At 59.9% G+C, this 18,857-nt stretch overlaps 1 protein-coding gene across 3 annotated transcripts in view; it reads left to right on the top strand.

Moving 5' to 3' along the window:
• The window catches only part of Ptprn2 (protein tyrosine phosphatase receptor type N2), a 769,678-nt gene that overhangs the window by 694,028 nt on the left and 56,793 nt on the right, over positions 1-18,857 (top strand). For all 3 annotated transcript variants that reach the window (XM_046427071.2, XM_058574871.1, XM_058575062.1), the window contains one exon: positions 10,060-10,254. In XM_046427071.2, coding sequence (XP_046283027.1) covers positions 10,060-10,254 — 195 coding nt within the window. The remainder of the gene's footprint in view (positions 1-10,059; positions 10,255-18,857) is intronic.

Genomic DNA, 18,857 nt, shown 5'->3' with positions numbered 1-18,857 from the left:
GTGCATAACCCAGGTGCTCGGAGCCCAGGTGTGCAGAGCCCAGGTGTCAATACCCAGGTGTGCAGAGCCTAGGTGTCAGCACCCAAGTGCACAGAGCCCAGGTGCACAGTGCCCACATGTGCAGAGCCCAGGTATTAGTGCTCAGGTGCAAAGAGCCCAAGTGCACAGAGCCCAGGTGTGCAGCGCCCAGGTATGCAGAGCCCAGGTGTCAGCACCTAGGTGTGCAGAGCACAGGTGTCAGCACCCAGGTGCTCAGAGCCCAGATGTGCAGCGCCCAGGTGTCAATAACCAGGTGTGCAGAGCCCAGGTGTCAATAACCAGGTGTGCAGAGCCCAGGTATGCAGAGCCCTTGTGTCAGCGCCCAGGTGCGCAGATCCCAGGTGCTCGGAGCCCAGGTGTGCAGAGCCCAGGTGTCAGTACCCAGGTGTGCAGAGCCTAGGTGTCAGCACCCAGGTTCACAGAGCCCAAGTGCACAGAGCCCAGGTGTCAGCACCCAGGTTCACAGAGCCCAAGTGCACAGAGCCCAGGTGTCAATAACCAGGTGTGCAGAGCCCAGGTGTGCAGAACCAGGTGCCAGCACCCAGGTGCACAGAGCCCAAGTGCACAGAGCCCAGGTGCACAGAGCCAAGGTGTCAGCACCCAGGTGTGCAGAGCCCAGGTGTGCAGAGCCCAAGTGCACAGAGTCCAGGTGTGCAGAGCCCAAGTGCACAGAGCCCAGGTGTGCAAACCCCAGGTGTCAGCACCCAGGTGCACAGAGCCCAAGTGCACAGAGCCCAGGTGTGCAAAGCCCAGGTGTCAGCACCCAGGTGCACAGAGCCCAAGTGCACAGAGCCCAGGTGCGCAGAGCCCAGGTGTCAGCACCCAGGTGTGCAGAGCCCAGGTGCGCAAAGCCCAGGTGTCAGCACCCAGGTGCACAGAGCCCAAGTGCACAGAGCCCAGGTGCGCAGAGCCCAGGTGTCAGCACCCAGGTATGCAGAGCCCAGGTGCGCAGAGCCCAGGTGTCAGCACCCAGGTGTGCAGAGCCCAGGTGTGCAGAGCCCAGGTGTGCAGAGCCCCAGGTGCACAGAGCCCAGGTGTGCAGAGCCCAGGTGCACAGAGCCCAGGTGCGCAGAACCCAGGTGCACAGAGCCCAGATGTCAGTGCCCAAGTGCATAAGCCCAGGTATCAGCACCCAGTTGCGCAGAGCCCAGGTGTCAGCACCCAAGTGCACAAAACCCAGGTGTGCAGAGCCCCGGTGTCAGCACCCAGGTACGCAGAGTCCAGGTGCGCAGAGCCCAGGTGTGCAGAGCCCAGATGCGCAGAGTCCAGGTGCGCAGAGCCCAGGTGCGCAGAGCCCAGGTGTGCAGAGCCCAGGTGTCAGTGCCCAAGTGCACAGAGCCCAGGTGTCAGCACCCAGGTGTGCAGAGCCCAAGTGTTAGCACCCAAGTGTATAGAGCCCAGGTGTCAGCACCCAGGTGTGCAGAGCCCAGGTGTCAGCACCCAGGTGTGCAGAGCCCAGATGCAGAGTCCAGGTGTGCAGAGCCAGATGCACAGAGCCCAGGTGTCAGCACCCAGGTGTGCAGAGCCCAGGTGTTAGCACCCAGGTGTGCAGAGCTCAGGTGTCAGTGCCCAGGTGTGCAGAGCCTAGGTGCGCAGTGTGCAGGGTCCTCAGTGAGCTGCTGAGGGGATGGTGGTAGGCAGGGGATGGCCCAGGGATGGCTAAAGGCTCTTCTATGCTGTGGCCTGCAGGTCTCTGAACCTGGCTCAGGAGCCGCCCTAAGGAAGGCCTTTCCCTGCGGTGTGTGGTGTGTGTGGAGTGCTGCTGGGAGCCATGTTAATTGTGGTAGTGCTGACATATCTTTGCTGATGGTGTCACCAGTGATGCAATTTTTCCCAAGGAGCCGTCAATTGGCTTGGTGTCGTGGCATTTCTGTATCCTCCTCCCTTCTGCTAGTGATGGTCTAAAATTTGGGGGCCAATGGCTTATGCTGGACCGGTAGTCAGTGACGGGTATGATCCAATTGCAGTGGTATCAACCTAAGACAGGAGGCTGACGCCTAAAGGTCAGTTTTCCGATGACGGGTAAGAACCATATGTTGAATTGGACAACCTACCAGGCACGGTCCATAAGCCACATTAACCTCACTCCCCCACTGGCACCAAGGCCAAATTTGGGGGCCAACAGAGGTGAGGCAAAGAACCTCACCCCCCCACTGGTGCATAGACCTATCCACAAGTATGGCTGTATGCTGGACCGGTAGTCAGTGACGGGTATGATTCAATTGCAGTGGTATCAACCTAAGACAGGAGGCTGACGCCTAAAGGTCAGTTTTTCCCATGACGGGTAAGAACCATATGTTGAATTGGACAACCTACCAGGCACGGTCCTTAAGCCACATTGCTTGTTGTTTAATTAATCAGAAGGGGGGAGATGCTGGGAGCCATTAGCCAAGTAGGTATGACAATTTCCTTGCCAGCGTACCCCATGTTGCTGACATGTTGCAGTGACATTGAATGTAAGTGACCTTGCTCAAGGACCAAGGCAGATTAGGGTGTTCCCGGTTTTAAGATAATCATGTTTAGGGCGTTCCCAGTTTAGGTTCCAGGTTTAAGGTTTAAGATTATTCCTGCTGGGAATAGGGCGTATCTTGCTGCCTGAGTTCCCCTTGAGTTCTCACGGGATTTAGACAATATATATTTTGGAGACAGAAGCCCAGTGGAGGTGATTTTGGGCAGAGAATGTGGATTTGGGCAGAGAACGTGGATTTGGGAAGAGAACGTGGATTTCCCCAGAACGTGATTGTAGACGGCTGGTGTGAGTTCGGGAATAAAGAGTTGCTGTTTGAATCTACAAGCTGTGTGGTGGCTCGTGATTGTGTGCCCAGCCAGACTGCGGCATTTGTGCCCAGCCAGACTTCGGCATTGTGCATGTGTGCGCCTGGAGTATCGTGCACGAACATGGAACATGCCTGTGTGTGGGAAACAAGTGCTGCCTGGTCAGCTCAGGGGCAGATCGCCCTCTGCTGTGACTCTGACTCCGAGGTGGGGGCTCCCTCGACTGTCCTGATGCACCCTGCATCCCCATGTCTCCTTGGGTGCCGGGGTGCTCCTGGCACATGCAGAGCAGGGCCTGGCCATAGCTGCCCTTCCAGGACAGTCCAGTCGGGCCGCTCACAGTGGGGACAATGCTGGGAAGTGGCCCTGGGAAGACAGCCTGGAGCCCAAGCAGTCCTTGCTGTCAGTCTGGTCCATGAGGACACAAAGGCTGCTCCAAGAGAACTGCACCGTGAGCAGGAGAGGTGAGTGGACGAGTGTCCCTGGGCCTCTCCACTGACGTCTTCTCTCCACCTCCCCACACGCACTGGCTAAGCAGATCACTTGGTTCTCATCACACTGAATGTAGAATTTTATGTTTTAAGCATACCTTGTATCAAAGTAGTACATGTTCAATATAGAAAATACTAATAAGCAAAATAAAATAAAAGCCACCTGTGATTCCACCCGAGATGGAAAGCCACCATGAATAATCCAGTGCTGCCACTGAGGGTCTCTCCTGGCCGTATTTACTTGTGAGCTCTGACTTTCTGTGATAAGGCTTCCTGTGGTCACGTGCTCTGCGGCCCCTAAGCTGGTGGGGCTTGCAGCTGTGGGCGGCTTGTGCCGGCCACAGGCTCTGGAGGTCGGGTCCCTCCCCAGGGCCAGCTCCCATGCAGCACATTCTCCTGGTGTTTTATCCAGCCTGGAAGTAATTGGCCTTCGTCCCTCCCAGCCCACCCTAATGAGCCCTTCTTCGCCCCATGGCTTTGTGCGCTTGTTCCTTAGTTTTGTCCTGTTACTACTAATTATGCTCCGCAAATAACCCTAAATATCCCAGGCTTCCTTTGTGTGCATGCTCGGGCAGCGCGCGGCTTTGTTCCGACCACTCCTGGAAAGGTGCGGAGGGCTTCCCTTGAGCCTTTGTAGTCTTGGTCTATTGGTGGAATTTGAGAATGACAGGTCTTTTCTCTCCAAGTGATCCCGCTCTCTGTAATTTTCCCCCGTCAGATGCAGAGTTGAGAAATGAGACATTTGCATTATTGTGTGTGGATGAATTTCTGCCCCCAGAATCCTATTCAGCTTATTTTGCAAATTGTGGCGTAAAGAAGTATAAAATACATGGAGGACTCTGTAGAAACCTCCCAGGGCTTCGGCTCAGCTGCAGCAGAAGCAAGTGGTTGTACAGAGAGCCGTGACGAAGGAGTCAGGACGTGTGTATGCATCTCTCTCTGCTGAATCTGTGTCCTTACACTCTGAGGGTTTATCTGAAGGCGGGCAGTTTCCCAGGCCTCCGCCAGTCCTTGCTGGCGTGAGCCGTGGGCTCTGTGCGGGTGCTGCTCTGGGGGTCCAGCCCTATAGGATGCAGGTTCTGTCTGTAGGCATCGGGCCGTGGGCTTTGGCGGCCTGGGCTGGAGCACCCCCTCCTTCCCGGCTGGCTCAGGTTGGAGGTAGCACCATACTGTGCCGAGATCTGTCTTACGCGTGTTCTCAATGGAGAGCCTGGTGCCGGGTGCAGACCCCTGCATCTTGTCTTCCTTGGCACCTCCTGTCCCATTTGGGTGTCCCAGTGGTGCGGCACAAGCTTCCTGAGTCCCTCAGTGATGGGCACTGAGCTGTGAGAGGTTGAGGGGAGCACTATTCTTTCTAGAATCCCAGTTGCTCTGGCTGCACCTGGAAATGGGGAGGAGCCTACTTGGAGGAGGAAGAGTCAGAAGTCACACTGGTGTGGCATGGCCCTGGTGGGTCCAGGAATGAAGGTCCCCAGATGTCACCATACCTTCAGCCCTGCCTGCAGGCTGCCTACAGGGAAGCTGGTGGGTGGGTCCCAACACCAGCACGAGGTGGCCCAGCCCTGACGGGGGGCGTGCGTCACCTGCATCAGGTGTAGCAACTTGGAATCACCCGGCACCCAGGCGGAATGGCTCTGTTGTGCCCATTTTACAGATCCCAGAACCAAGTCACTTGTCCAGTGTCACCCCACTGTGATGGCAGAGCTGGGGTTCAGACCAGACAACCTACTACTGGTGCACCCTTGGATCCGCCCAGGCCTGTCTTCCCTCCCAACAGGGGACTTCATTTTCTGCTATGGGACTCTTTTCTAAGACACCAACATCTGTGGGACACTTGCTTCCTGAGAACAGAGGCCATTCCTGCAGACACCACCTGCAGGGTCACATGCCCCATTACTGTCCACGGGCCTTCCCATTAGCAACTGCGGTGATAGGCATCTGTCATCCTCCAACTCTCTCAACACGCGACAGAGTCCAGACAGCCACAGCTGGCACAGATGTCCTGGGTGGCCACGGCTCTGGAGACACGCGCCCTTTCCAGGGACACACAGCTGAGGTTCAGCAAGGTGCAGGAAGCTCCTTTGCTCTCTAGAAACTCCTAGTGTGCACACTCCTGGGTTCCCCTCCCTCTTGCCTGTTGAAGAGGAAGGATTGGTACAAGACAAGACAACCGGTGGGTCACACTCCCCACTGTAGGAAGGCTGGAGTCGGCCTTGGCAGCAGGTGCGGCGTGAGCACTGTTTAGGCGTTGACTAGCGTGGCGCAGGCGTCCAGAGGGACTCCCGTGGGCTCTCCTCGACCCTTGCTGGCCTGGGGGACCAGGAGAGCTGCTGTGTTCTCCCTTCCTAATTACGCACCTGTGGTCACCGAGCCATTGGGAACGGCTGCAGAGCCCACCGTGGGCTTCATAAACTCGAGGTCGCGAGACACATGCTCTGATCACTTGGATTAAAGTGGTGTCGGTCACCCCAGGTCACAAACAGATCCCTTCTTTTTCCTTATTAGACTTGGCCTGGATCTCGGGCTTCCTCTAGGACCCTGCTTGGTTGCTTTGTTTTTTCAGAGTGAGGTGGCTAGAGGGTCCTGGACCTCTGTCCAGCTGAGTGAAGACCTGTCCTCCAATGCCCCCTGTGTCCACGACAAAGCCTGTGCAAGGGAAGTGTGGGGCCCCCGCGGGCTGCGCGGAGGTGGACCGGGCCTCTCCCGAGCTTGCTCCTCTGCCAGCTAATGGCAGCGACAGGCCGCAGCCCTCGTCCTGGGCGTTGTGATCTGAACCAGGGAGCCTTGTTGTGGGTGTTGACTGTGCCCTTTCTGCTTGCTGCCAGGATTATAAATGAGGGAAAATTCAAACCGTAATTGGGCCGGTCTCCAGGTCTCTCCGGGGCCTGCCTGCATTGTTGATTCAGCATTATCAATTATCTTTTGCTCGAATGAGACACTCTCTGGATCGCAGCTCTATTTTAAGCTCACCTCTCAGAGTGACTTCAGAGTGTTTATGTTGGCCAGGACTGTTCCTGATGCCTGCTGGCAGGGGCTTCTGCCATGCGCTGCGGGGCTCCGCACGAGGCCAGGGCACAGGGGCCACCTGAGCAGGGCTGCCTGGCCAGCCGCACCGCCCACCGGAGGGAGGCTCAACCATCGGCATCACGTCTCCTCCTGAACACCCCAGCCCTGCCATCCCACGGGCTCAGTGGCTCGTGCCCTGGAGGCTTTCTCTGGGGGCACGATGGCCCTGTTAGGCATGGGTGCTTTGGGGGAGAGGCGTGCAACAATGCATGGGCCAGCTCTGGTCCCAGGAGCGGGATGCCGAAGCGCAGCAGAGCCAGGGACCCCTCAGCCTCGCCAGGCCACGGCACAGCCTGCAGCCTCACCGCTGTCTCTGCACTCAGCGGGAGGGGCTCTGCCCTGACAAGCATGCCACCTGTGACGGGCGGTACAGAGACGGGCAGGCTCGGCCCTCACACTGCACCACTGTGGAACCACGTGGAGGCCCTCAGTGCCTTCCACCTCAGGCACAGCACGAGGACACCCTGGCTCCCTCCCACCTCCTTGTTCCCAAGCAGGTGGAAGCCGCTGAGTCTCTGGTAGCACCAGGAAAGCTGTCACGGGTCCACCCTGAGGTGACAGCCAGGTTGACAGAGACACTGAGGCCCACCAACACCATCTCTTCAGGGCCATCTGAGGGCAGGGCTGGGCCCGCTAGGCCTCTGGGAAGAGAAGCCACATGGGGCAAGTCCCGTCTGGCACTAGTGGGCAGGCTGGCGCGGCCTGTTTCCAGGAAGTACTCCGTCCACAGACAGCACGTGAGCTCCAGCCCCGGACCGAGGTTCAAAGGAAGCGTGAGCGGCAGTGTCCGCAAGCCAACAAGGAGCGGCCTCCCCTCTCGCCTCCCTGCAGCAGGTCTACCGTCTGGAAGCTGCCCACAGCTCCTTCTGAGGAAGAATCCCACCTGAGGCCCAGCCCAGCCCTCCCACACTGACCTCCAGGCAGGGAGAGCCCCGACGGTCCCATAGCCACCCTTCCCAGGACGTGGTCGAGTGTCACCATCGGTCCCAGGAGGACAGTGAGCACAGAGAAGGCAGGCCTGGTCATCTCCTGCAGCCTAACACTCTGGAGTCCAGACAGGCCATGCACAGGTGTGCTGGACAGATGGGCACTGGGAGGGACATGTGATGCCCAGCCTAGGCCAGCTGCTCTGAAGCAAGCCTCTCCTCTTCCCCTGGTGATTGTGATGACCGTGAGGTTGGCGCCGTCACCTCCATTCCTCAGTGAGGAGCCAGGGCATGGAGCTGAGGCAGTGTGCCAGCGAATGGAAGGCCCTGGAAGTTGGGGAAGGGGCCCCACTGAGTGCGCAGCCCCTGGAGGGCTCTGCTGGCTCCCTCTGGCCCAGGTCATCTGGGTGGAGGTGTAGCTCTCTCCTACCTGGCCTGCTCCCTGCAGCCTCCAGGAGCCCCGTCGGCCAGCGTCTGCAGGTGGCAGGTTGCCTTCTGTCCACCAGCTGGAAGCAGAGGAGCTCAGCCCGAGGAGGTGGACACACAGCGTCTCCTGCTTTGTCCCCGGGGGCCAGTGGCAGTTTCAGGAGGCCCAGTGCTCAGGAGTCCGTCGGCCGGCTCTCACCTTCCTGCCGCCCTCAGCCTCCTGGGCAGACTTCCCAGCTCCTCACGTCGGGGATCAGCTGTCTGCGTCCTTCTGGATGGAAACCCGAATTAGCAGGCCCACGACTCCATCAGCATCGGCACCCAGCTGCTCCAGGGCCCCCATGAAGGCCACAGTGGAGGGCTGCTGCCCCAGCCTGCCGTGAAGACACGCATTCAAGGGGACACGCCAGCCCTGAGCTGGCAGCAAACGGGCCCGTGCCCAGGGAGCAGGCCCCGGGCAGGTGCCTTCACCTGGGAAGGCACCCTCCTCCTAGTGCTCCGTGCAGGGAGGGGCATCCTGGGCACGCCCAGCGCTGCCCTGGTGCCAGCCTCCCACTCCCCTGAGCCTCACACTCCTGCAAGGAGAAGAGCAGCCAGTGTCCCCGGAAGGAGCTCCCAGAGCCGGCCCAGACACAGTGCTCTTCCCACCGCCAAGCCCTGCAGCCACCAGGAGGGACAGCACACACCGCGCAGTGCCCCGCAGCACTGAGCCGGAGCCTGCCGGCCACGCTCAAGAGCGTTGGGACGCTGTCGCCCTGACACTCCGTGCCGTGGCTGGGGCCGCGGTTCCCCGGCAGCAGGCAGCGCGGAGCCTTTCACAGGGAGCTTTCTGCCTCCGCAGCATCCCTGTTGTCTCCACTTCTAAAGGGAAAGCTGAGGACACCAGGTCGAAAGACTGGGCGGAGCGAGGACCCCAGCCCCAGACCCGGGCCCTGGGTCGCTGCACTCCCTTCTCCGGGGTGGAGGGAAGGACTGACGCCCAGGCCACAGGGTGCTCCTGGTGTGCACAGCAGAGGCTGTGCTGGGTGACGGCCACGGGCCCCGCCTTGCAGCCCCACCCGTCTCCCACCCGGGGCTGTGGCGCCTGCCTGGGCTGTGGCTGCGCAGGTGCTGACCAGGTGGACTCTCCTCTGGAGCACCCCGGTGTGCCCTTAGCCAGGCCAAGCAGCGCCCACAGGCTGGTCACTGCCCCAGGGGCCAAGCTGGGCCCTCCCGGCAGGGGGGGGGCTTTGCGAGTCTGCTTTCCTTGCTTCTGAGATTCTGAGGACTCTTGACCCTGTTTTGTTTCCGTAGATACACTCCGTGGGGAGCTGACAGGGACTTGTCCGCGGGGTAGAGCCGGTGGAGTGACCCTGCTGGCTGTGTCCTGCACATGCAGGCACCTCTGGGGCTCACCTTCCCCGCCTCCTCCAGTGCCATGCTGGTCCTCGCCGTCACCAGGGCGAGGTGTGAGAACCAGCCCCATAAGGGGCCCCTTCTCAAGGCCACTGGGCCGAGCTGTGCCTCACCTGGGAAGAGGGCCCAGGACTCCAGCTGTCCACCCTCAGACGGCCCAGCAGGCAGGGCATGTTCTCCACAGGGGACCAGCAGGTTCCCCGGACTCTAAAGCCAAGGAAAATGGCAGCCCAGGGCAAGCGGAAGAGTGACACCCTGGGAGCCTCGCCCTGGTGAGCCTCGCCCCAGCTGGCAGGGCCATGGGAATGAAGTGGACAGTGCACAGGGACAGCCTGGCTGCTCTGAAGCCGCTCGTCCCTGGAGCGCTTCCAGCCCATCCATGGCCAAGGTCCCTCACCCACTTCCTCTGGCCGTTCTCGCTGGGCAGAGGGACGGAACCCATGTGGGGGCCGTCACAGTGTCCCAGAATGACACCCTGTCCCCCAGAGGGACGGAGCCCCCAGGGCAGATCTGACGGTCACTGTCAGCCAGGGAGCAGGGTTGCCATGGTCCCTGACCCACACGCAGTGTGGCAGTTGTTTGGGGAGGAGAAAGAAGCGCTGGAGTGAGGTTCGCGCTCCAGCCCTGTGGCCTGGGTCAGGGCACCCGCGAAGCCCTGCCACGCACTCGTGACAGGGGAGAGACCCCCCGCCCCGGGCACCTGTCACAGAGTAGGTGCCCAGCCCTTCCCGAGACTGCGGGGTGAGTGTCCTTGGTCTCCCACCGGCCTGCCCCATTGTGGGGCAGGATGTCCAGGGCTACTGAGTTAGGCACCCATGCAGGGGGGTCCCAGTGACCGGGGGGTGGTCTCATGGGAGCAGCCTTGGCTCTCTTGCTGCCTGAGTTCCTAGCCTGCGGCCTTCCCCGAGGCTGGACGCCCTGACTCTGCCTCTGTCTTCCAGGAGCTGTGCCGCCAGCGCATGGCCCCCCGGCCCCCTGACCGCCCCGAGGGCCCACACACTTCCCGCATCAACAGCGTCTCGTCCCAGTTCAGCGACGGGCCAATGCCCAGCCCTTCTGCCCGGAGCAGCACCTCGTCCTGGTCAGAAGAGCCCGTCCAGCCCGACATGGACATCTCCACGGGCCACATGATCCTGGTAAGGCCACACCCTCTGGGGGGGACACGGCAGCACTAACCCTCTGTCGAAGAGGGACAGGGAGCCCCAGAGCCTCCCTGGGGGGCCCGGCCGTCAGTGTGCTTCTCGCACCAGGACGGGGTGGGCACCACGCCTCCCAGAAGCCCCTGCACACTGCCCCGGGCCCCTTGGCCCACAAGGGAGCGTGCCGCTGCCCAGAGGTGCCATCCCACATGCCTCGCCACGTGCAAGCTCGTGCGTAGACTGACCTGTTTTCAGCTGAGGAGCCGCACATCTATTAGCGCCTACTGTGTACACGCCACTCTTTAGCTTTCTGAAGAACGAGTGGCAATTGCCCCCTCCTCCTGGGTTCCCAGCCCACTGAGCGCATCTCAGCAGATAGATGTCCCTGTGTGTCCCTGTGTGTCCCTGTGATGGACGGCCCTCTGGAGGCGATTGGTTGGGGTGCAGCCCAGCAGAGCTGCCTGTGGGCGGCGCAGCAGGAGACCTCAGTGCCTTCAGCAGGGAGGCACCGTCCCCGCATCCTGGTCCCCAGGGAGGGACCACAACCATGGCTGTGTGTTGCCACTTGGTGCTTAAGGAGTGCCGGGTCTTATGGGAGCCGTGTTGGTCGCTGGGTGCTTCCTGCTGTGTCCCTGGCCCAGGCAGGGAGGCGGAGACACCAGGCCAGCCATGGTACTGTCCACACTGCCTGCCTCGACTGCAATGTGGGCAGGAATGTGTCCTGTGCGCAGCCAGCTCCCTGGACTCAGGCAGGCCCTGCGCACTGTCACCGTGTACTTGGGAAGCCCTCCTTACCTGACCCCTGACGGTGGCATGCACTGGTGGAGTTGGGCCACAGAGGGCCACAAGGCCTGGCGCTTGAGCCAGAGACGGAGCCAGAGGCTGCTGCTCACCAAGACCACTGGACAAGGCAGCGGGGGTTCAGGTCTATCCTGTGGGACTGGGTGGGTGGGGAGACCCAGGCGGCGGCAGCCGGCCTCCCAGGTTGTAGCACAGGACAGGGTCCAGGTCTCCCCCATCAAGTGCTGGACTAGGGGATGCCTCAAAGGCTGTCCCTCTGACGCAGCAGGGACAGTGTCAATGTGTCCAGGTGGGGCCAGCTGTTCATCGCTCACTTACAAACCTCACTCCTGCTGTGCGCCCAGGTGGCCCGTGGACAGAGAAGCTGCTCTTCATGAGTGGCTGGCAGGTCACCGTCACCTGGCCTCTCAGGGACTTTGATGTGTGTCTCCTTCAGCCGAGACCAGGAGTTCCGACTTGCAGCCAGGCTCAGTGTGGGGGCGACTCGGCAGGGCTGTTGGAGCTCCCAGTGTCCAGTGTCATGTGTCACGCAGAGTCCACGTGGCACAGGGACACGTGGTGCCCCTTGTGGGAAGCTGGCCTGGGCTGCAGCATCACGCCAGAGTGCAGCTCGAGTGCGATTTCACAGAGCACCCAGGTCCCAGAACAGACCCCTCGACCGGCCAGATGCTCGCTAGGTCCAACAGGGTCCCTTCAAGCAGCCAGTGAATGCCACCAGACTCCCATCGGGCCCTTTCCCCTGCAGCGCCACGGCTGGACCCGGTTCTCAGGCCTCGGGTGAGGTTCAGCCAGCTCCCTGACTCCATCCCACAGACCTAAGCTCCAGGGAGCTGGGCCTTCCTGGGTCAGTGCCGTGTGCAAAGAACACTGTGACTGAGCACATTCCAGGCTCCAGGAGTGCGGCGGCTAGCTGGGCAGTGGCACACGCCTATGATGCCCATGGCTCAGGAGGCCAAGGCAGGAGGATCACAAGTTCAAGGCCAGCCTCAGCAAGTTAGGCCCTAAAGAACTTAGCAGGACCCTGTCTCAAAATAAAAAGCTTTTATAAGGTCTGGGGATGTGACTTAGTGGTCAAGCACCCCAGGATCAATCCCTCATACCAAAAAAAACAAGAGAGAGAGAGAGAGAGAGAGAGAGAGAGAGAGAGAGAGAGAGAGAGAATTCAGACAGCTGCAAGCAAGCAGGAGCTGGTGTGTGGAGGGAGGAGGAGGCCCAGCGTGGCCGTGCGGGAGACCCGTCTTCTCGTCACTCGGGAGTCCTGCTCTCTCTCCTCTGACCTGAGCACAGGGGCTACCTTGGGCGTTTCCTTGGCGCAGTGTGGGGCCTGCTTAGCCGGAGCGGCTCACCCTGGGGCTCAGCGAGGCCCCTCAGGGGAGGCCAGGGGAGCACAGCATGAGAAGACCGGACTGGGCGGCCGAGGTCCTCGTGAACGCTGTGTTCGGCCCCGGCTGCGGGACGTCTGCGTGTCGGTACCTCAGAAGGTGCTGGAAGAGCTGACTTTCCCACTCATTAACGCTGCAAGGAAGATGATCCTGTGGTGACGGTCACCCTGGCCTCGTTGGGACCTGCCTATCCTTATCAGACCACTGACTGGTGACGACGGAGCCACAGAGTGCAGACGTGACGTCCAGGCGACCCCAGCACCACTGTTCCAGGTGGTCAGCAGCGCGTCGGCAGAGCATGGTGTTCCAACAGCCGCTCGCGGGCACACAGAGGGAAAGCTGTTGGCATCTGAGCGCCAGGGTGGGAGCAAGGGGCACCCATGGTGCCAGGGGGAGGCGTCCACGGCCGTGGGGAAGGCTTATGCTGCACCGTTGCTGGCCACACTCTCCCTGAGGTGATGGGCAGCTGGCCTGGGGGCCCTGTGGGGAGGGCACGCACCTGCCTTGCTGCGTTACGCACTGAGGTGCCAGTCGGAGCCCAGGCAGGTTTCTGCTCGAGACACCCCCCTAGGGCAGAGCAGGGTGGGCAGGGCAGGGAGGCCCACAGGGGAAGGAGCCTCTGTAGAGGCCAGCCCTTGGCTACAGGAGTCGCTGGAGGAGGCCAAACGCTGTGTGACCTCAGAGGGCCATTGCTGCCGTTGAGCGAGGCCTCCCCACAGGGAACAACCCTGCATGGGTCAGGGCCCGGGCGCCACCTCATAAGTACCCGTGGAGTGACTGGGGGGCTGGGAGAGGACGCCCCTCCGGAACCCGCCCCTCCCTCAGAGCGCTGGCCAGGTGCTGCTGCTGGGTTCCGTGGGTTCAGTCACTGAGAAGCCAGTGACGTGGTGGACACAGCCTCACAGCTGTCACAGATGGCCCTGCACTTCTGTGCAGGCCACGCCTTCCTCAGGGTGCTGCCGCCTCCGTGTGAGTCGAAGAATCTCTTTGATTTCTGTCTTAAAGGACGCCGTCCTGGTCACTGTGCCAAGGGGTGGGGCCTCCTGCCTGCCTCTGGAGGAGGAGGGGCAGGTTCCTGTCCCAGGAGCATCACTTCCCCGTCTCGTCCCGGGAAACCCAGCATGGGACCGCACTCGGGCCACTCCTCAGATGCAGGGTGGACTGCAGGCTCAGAGGTGAAGGAGTCCGAGGCCGGGCGGCACCAGTGGCCACGGCCCCACATTGAGAAGACAGCCCCATCCCCTCCCCCACACTCAGACTCCCCACAGAGGACCCCAGCCCGAGGCGGCACGAGCCCCCCACCAGGATGGCTGGCAGTCTGGGCTGCAGGGGGGCAGGTGCCGCTCTCCCAGGACCTCGCCCCCCGTTCCTGGTCTTGGCTTCTTGTGTGCCTGAGGACCCTCCGCTGTCACCACCTCAGCCCCTCAGACCCGCTGTCCGCACACCTTTCCACCTGTAGCAAGACGCAGCGACTGCGTGACCAGCAGGCACCCTTCAGAGGTGGCTTCTGCCCCCCCCGTCCCCCCTGCAGGCAAAGCCACTGGAAGGCGCTTCCTGGGTGCTTTTATCTGTAAAAGGAGCCCCGTGTGTTTCTGAGACTCCCGCTGTCTGCTCTTGGGCATCACGGGCACAGGCAAAGGCATCAGGAGGGGCCACTAAGAACTTCCTCCTGCAGAAGGGCTCCCTTTCTGTCCCGACTGGACAGTGTCCTGAGGCCACCTTAGATGCCCAGAGGAGGAGAGCCAGTTAGGTGACTGAGGCAGGCGGGGAACGTCCAGGCTGGAGAATCAGGTGACCTGCCGTGGCCTCTGTGGCCTGGGGAATGGTCCTGGCCCCAGGGCCCACCCTGGAGCTGGAGATGGCCTCTGACAGGGCGGGGCTGCAGCACTGCCAGGCGCTGTGTGGGGGAGCGCGCTAGACGACCCTCTACCTGAAGCAGGACGCCCTCCAGGCTCTGTGAGCAGGACTTCCAGCCGCAAGGCCCCTTCTGAAGGCAGCGTCATGTGCCCTGATTGACGGTTTTCTTCACGCCATCGTGTTTGCCAAGCCGGCGGAGCAGGCCCAGCGCTCAGGTCCAGGGACTGTCAGTGCTGCCCGTGATGCGCAGGAGCGTTGGCACGGCTCTGTGCTTGTGGGAGGCGGGCTGCAGGAGCACCTCCCACCTAGGCCTCTCCCAGGTCAGGGACAGGTGGAGGACGGCAGGGTGACCCCTACTCCATGTGAGCCACAGGGTGGCCCGTGCTGTGGAGTGGATACTGGTTTCAGGGAAGCCACGCACCTGCCCAGGAGGCGGCACGTGGGAGGCTCTGTGTGGGTGTGGGCTCAGCCCTGTTCCCTGCAGTGCGCTGTCCTGTTGTCCGTGTGCGTCAGCTTCTTTATAGTTTCCTGTTGTGGAAACAGCAGGCAGTTCAGACGACCCCCCCCCCCCACGGCACCGGCCGCGTACACACACGCAGACTGAACTCCACCTGAGTCCCGGCTCACCGAGGCACAGTGGCGTCGGCCAGAGTGGTCATTCCTGGCAGCACAGTGGGCTGGTCTGCTCCACAGCCCCCAGAGGGCTGGGACACTGAGCCCCTTGCAGGTCGGTGGGATTGTCTGTCGTCAAGAGACCCAAATCTAACCAGGCCCAGCACCGGGGACACGTGCTGGAGCCTTGGGGTGAGGGTGGTTCCTCGGCTCTGCATCTAGAAGCTGGCTCCGTCGGCCTTTGCCCTAGAGAGGGGTATGAGATGGCCGAGCCCCCACAAGAGGACTGCAGGCAGCAAAGTGCGGCCTCCTGGGACACGCCCCACCTGCAGCAGCGGGCTGCAGCCCCTCTCCTCTGCATCCTGTCTGATGGCCACGTCCTCCTTGGCAGACATTCCCGTTGCGGGTGGAAGGGGTGACATCAAGTAAGTACCCTCCAGCATCCGATGACAGTTGCTGAATTGAGTCACCGACGCTCTGTCTGGTGGCCACTGCCCGTGCTGAGCATCTGGGGAGCTGCTAGCGCTGGCACCAGGGCAGGGACTGGAGGCACTCACCCGCCAGGCGTCTTCTGAGGCTGGACCTGCGACAGCCAGGTAGCGCACAGGCTCCCTGGGGGCCAGCCCGGCCAGCAGACCCGGTGACTCTGACCTCTGCCAGGGTGCAGCTGGTGCTCTGAGGAGTTGGCCCACAGCAGCTCTCTGCAGGTGGGACCATCTGGGGCTCTGTGCCTGACTTGCAGAACACAGCTGTGAAGACTCACGGACTCACTCGGCCCTCCGATGGCTTAGAGCACAACATGCACCTGGTACCTCACGGCCCTGGACGTGGTCGGTGACAGTGTCCTGGATGGAGATGGTGCTGCCCTGCCCATAAGAAGCTCATGTCCATTGGGGTGGAAGGGGTGAATAGCCAAGGAGCACTGGTCCTGGCCAGACACCTGTTGGTGCTCTTTCCTGGAAGACCGTCCTTCATGAGGGTTGGGAGTCCTGACCTGGGCTTGTGGGCCAGGTGAGTGTGTGATGCAAGGTCTTCGTTAGTGAGCAGCAGCCACTTTGGGACAGGTGGAAGACGGCAGGGCAACCCTTACTCCATGTGAGCCACAGGGCAACCCATATGGACAGACCCATGTGGAAGGACCAGAAATCCCCTGCGGCCCAGGCGCAGCTCTGCACATCAGCATGTGGGTTTGTGTGACATTTAGGTCCTCTTTGCCTTTCAACTGTAGAACACCTTTACCATTAATGTTCAGAGCCAGCATGTGCTTAGGTTGACCCTCACTTTACCAGAACAATTCCCTTACCTTCCCTCTTCTTAGTTCTCCTTTGGGTCAAGTTGCCTCTTTCCTAAAGTACATCTTTCAGTGTTTTAGTGGGAAGGTGCTCCAGTCCCCGAGAGTCTTTGATTTCCACACTCTGAGGACCAGCCAGGGATCAAACCCTAGGTAGTGTTGTCTCATGGTTTCAGAGAGCCTGTTCACTTCCTCTGACACCCTGCTGCCAAGGAGATCCTGAGCTGTATCTGAGGGCTGGTCTTGTGACTCATCTCTTCTTTCTTTCTAATTTCTATGCCTTTGTCATTTTGAAATTTCCTCATGCTCTCTCTTGGAATGGACATGTTTTATTGTTATTTTCACTCCAGATTTACCAGGATCCTAGAACCAGAGAATTCCTGTCATCTATCAATTCTAGACACTCATAAACCATTAATAATTTAAATTTGTTTCTCTTTCATTTTTCTCCTCTAACAGAAATATGTTAGGAATTCTGATTCTCAAGTCTCTCAATTTTTTAAATATTTTTTCTTTGTCCTGAATTCCAAAGAATTTTCTTCAGATCTGCCTTCCACTATGCATGTCTCTCTTCAGCAGTGTCTCATCTACTATATAATCCACCCATTGTATCTATAATTTCAAGGAGAATACTTTTCAATTACACTTTTTCTATTTTTTTCTTTTTCAAACCTACCTTCTGAGTTTTTCTTTTTATTTCTTTTTGTTGTTGGTGGTGGTGGTTTCCTCTTAATCCATCAATCCTTTCAAATGTATCATATAATTTTTTATCTGACATTTTGTTAGGTTCCCATGGGGCTAATCCTGCTGTCATGTTTGTGGATTTGCTCATGGTGGTTTGCTGTCTGGGAGCCATCTGATTATATTCAGACCAAACTCCTGGTCAGTGGGGCTTGATCACTAGATTTGTGGGGCCCTATGCTAAGGGGATTTGACTTCAAGAGGTTTTGAGAGTCCTTTTGTCATATACTGTGGGCTGTCCTTAATCCAGGGCCATCTTTCCTATAGTTCCTCACCTTTGGGGCCCCAGATCACACCTGTGTTGTTCACTCGAGCTCAATTCTAGATGAGGTCATGGTTCAAATACCTGCCCAGACTGAGCCCCTGTGGAGACAATGAGCCCCACCTGTGCACACCATCCCAACAGTGCCGCTGGCAGAGGGTCCTGACTTAGGTGTGCATGGTGTGGGGGGTCTCTGGTGCAATCCCTGCCTTCTGCAGAGCAGGGCTTCCCTTCTGGCCCCGCAGGACCCTGGTTGTAGGTACAGGAAGGTGCCTGGTCCCAGAGCAGCTCAAGGACAAGGCCACATCTCCACTTGGGGTGTCACTTCCTCTGCCTTCTGACTCCTGGGATTTCCCTTCCTCTGTGAAAGGCAAGTGACCCTCAGGCCAGGCTCTCTAGGTGTCTTGTAGAAGATAACACCTTGGGGTACCTGTTTCCCTGTCACCGCAAATACCCAGTGCCCATGGGACATGAAAAGCAGAGCAGCCGTGCACTGTGGTCTGACTCCACGTCACCCTGACAGTCACCGCCAAGAACCACCTGTGTTCTGCACAGTGGAGACGTCGTACCGTGGCGGTCTGTGGCCAGAGCGGGCAGGGCAGCAGCCTGGTTCTCAGACTCGCCTCTCTGGATCCAGGCAGGTGCCGACAGGTGTGGACAGGAGAGGGGCCCCACGTGCAGTGGCCGGTGGCGGTGGGGAAATCCCCGATGGCCTGCCCAGGGGTGATGAGGAAGCGCTAGGGGGAGGGTGGGCTGGAACCGCAGAGCAGGAGGATGATTCAAATGCAGGTGCTCTCCACCACCGGCCTGGAGCCTGCCCTGTGCTTGCGGCTGCCGCAGGCCACACTGTGCCTGGCCTTGAGCTGGGAGAGAGGGAACTCACGGGTGGTCTCACGGCTCGCGTCTCACCCTCAGTTGTGAGAGTACTGGCCAACACTCAGCGTCCTTTGCTCTCCTTCACGCTCCTCGCTTCCAGCAGCTGAGTGAGCAATCGCCCTGCCCTTGGCTTTCCCCTCACCCTCGGTCCAGCCGTTTCCCTTTCTCGGAGGGCCTGGGAGACGGAGAGGGCAGCAGCCCCTGGCAGGTCTGGCTGGGGAGGGGCGGCCCTGGGCCTCCCCGGGAGCTTGGGTCATGGTGCGGGTGCTGTCCCTTGGGCTTGCTGTTCCTCGTGAGGGTACAGTCTTAGGAAGACTGAATCAAGCCTTCTCCTCTCAGCACGCGCTTATAGAATTCCTGCAGATATTTTCTAATAACCTGTTGTGGAACCCAGTGTCTCCCCTCTGCTATGGGAGGAAGTCACGTCTGTGTCACCGTCCCGGGCCACCCGCCTGCTCTTGCTGGAATTCTTTATTACCCCTAGAAACTTCATCAGAAAATCGTCACGAGCACACCGTGGTGCAGCATGTCAAAAAGGCTGCTGCTAAGAAAAGCCTTGCCACTGGGTTGCTAGGCAACCACCCTCCTCTCTCCTCCTCCCCAAGGTCCCCGGCGTAACCGCAGTCGTCATCCATGGAGGGAAGCTGTGTCCTCTGGGCCTTCTTATGCTGGCTGTGTCCCACGAAGGTGCTGAGTCTTAAGAGAGAATCTGCTTCTAGGGTTGCAATTTGGATTGGCCATTTGCATCCCGTAGGTGACCGCCAGGTTGGGGGATGTG

This window comes from Marmota monax, unplaced genomic scaffold (genome assembly GCF_021218885.2).
Source record: "Marmota monax isolate L192 unplaced genomic scaffold, Marmota_monax_Labrador192_F-V1.1 WCK01_AAM20220418_F8-fsc00275, whole genome shotgun sequence".
In the NCBI taxonomy this organism is placed as follows: Eukaryota; Metazoa; Chordata; class Mammalia; order Rodentia; family Sciuridae; genus Marmota; species Marmota monax.
Note: the sequence above shows the minus strand (reverse complement) of the source record. Positions and strands in the feature narration are given on the sequence as shown.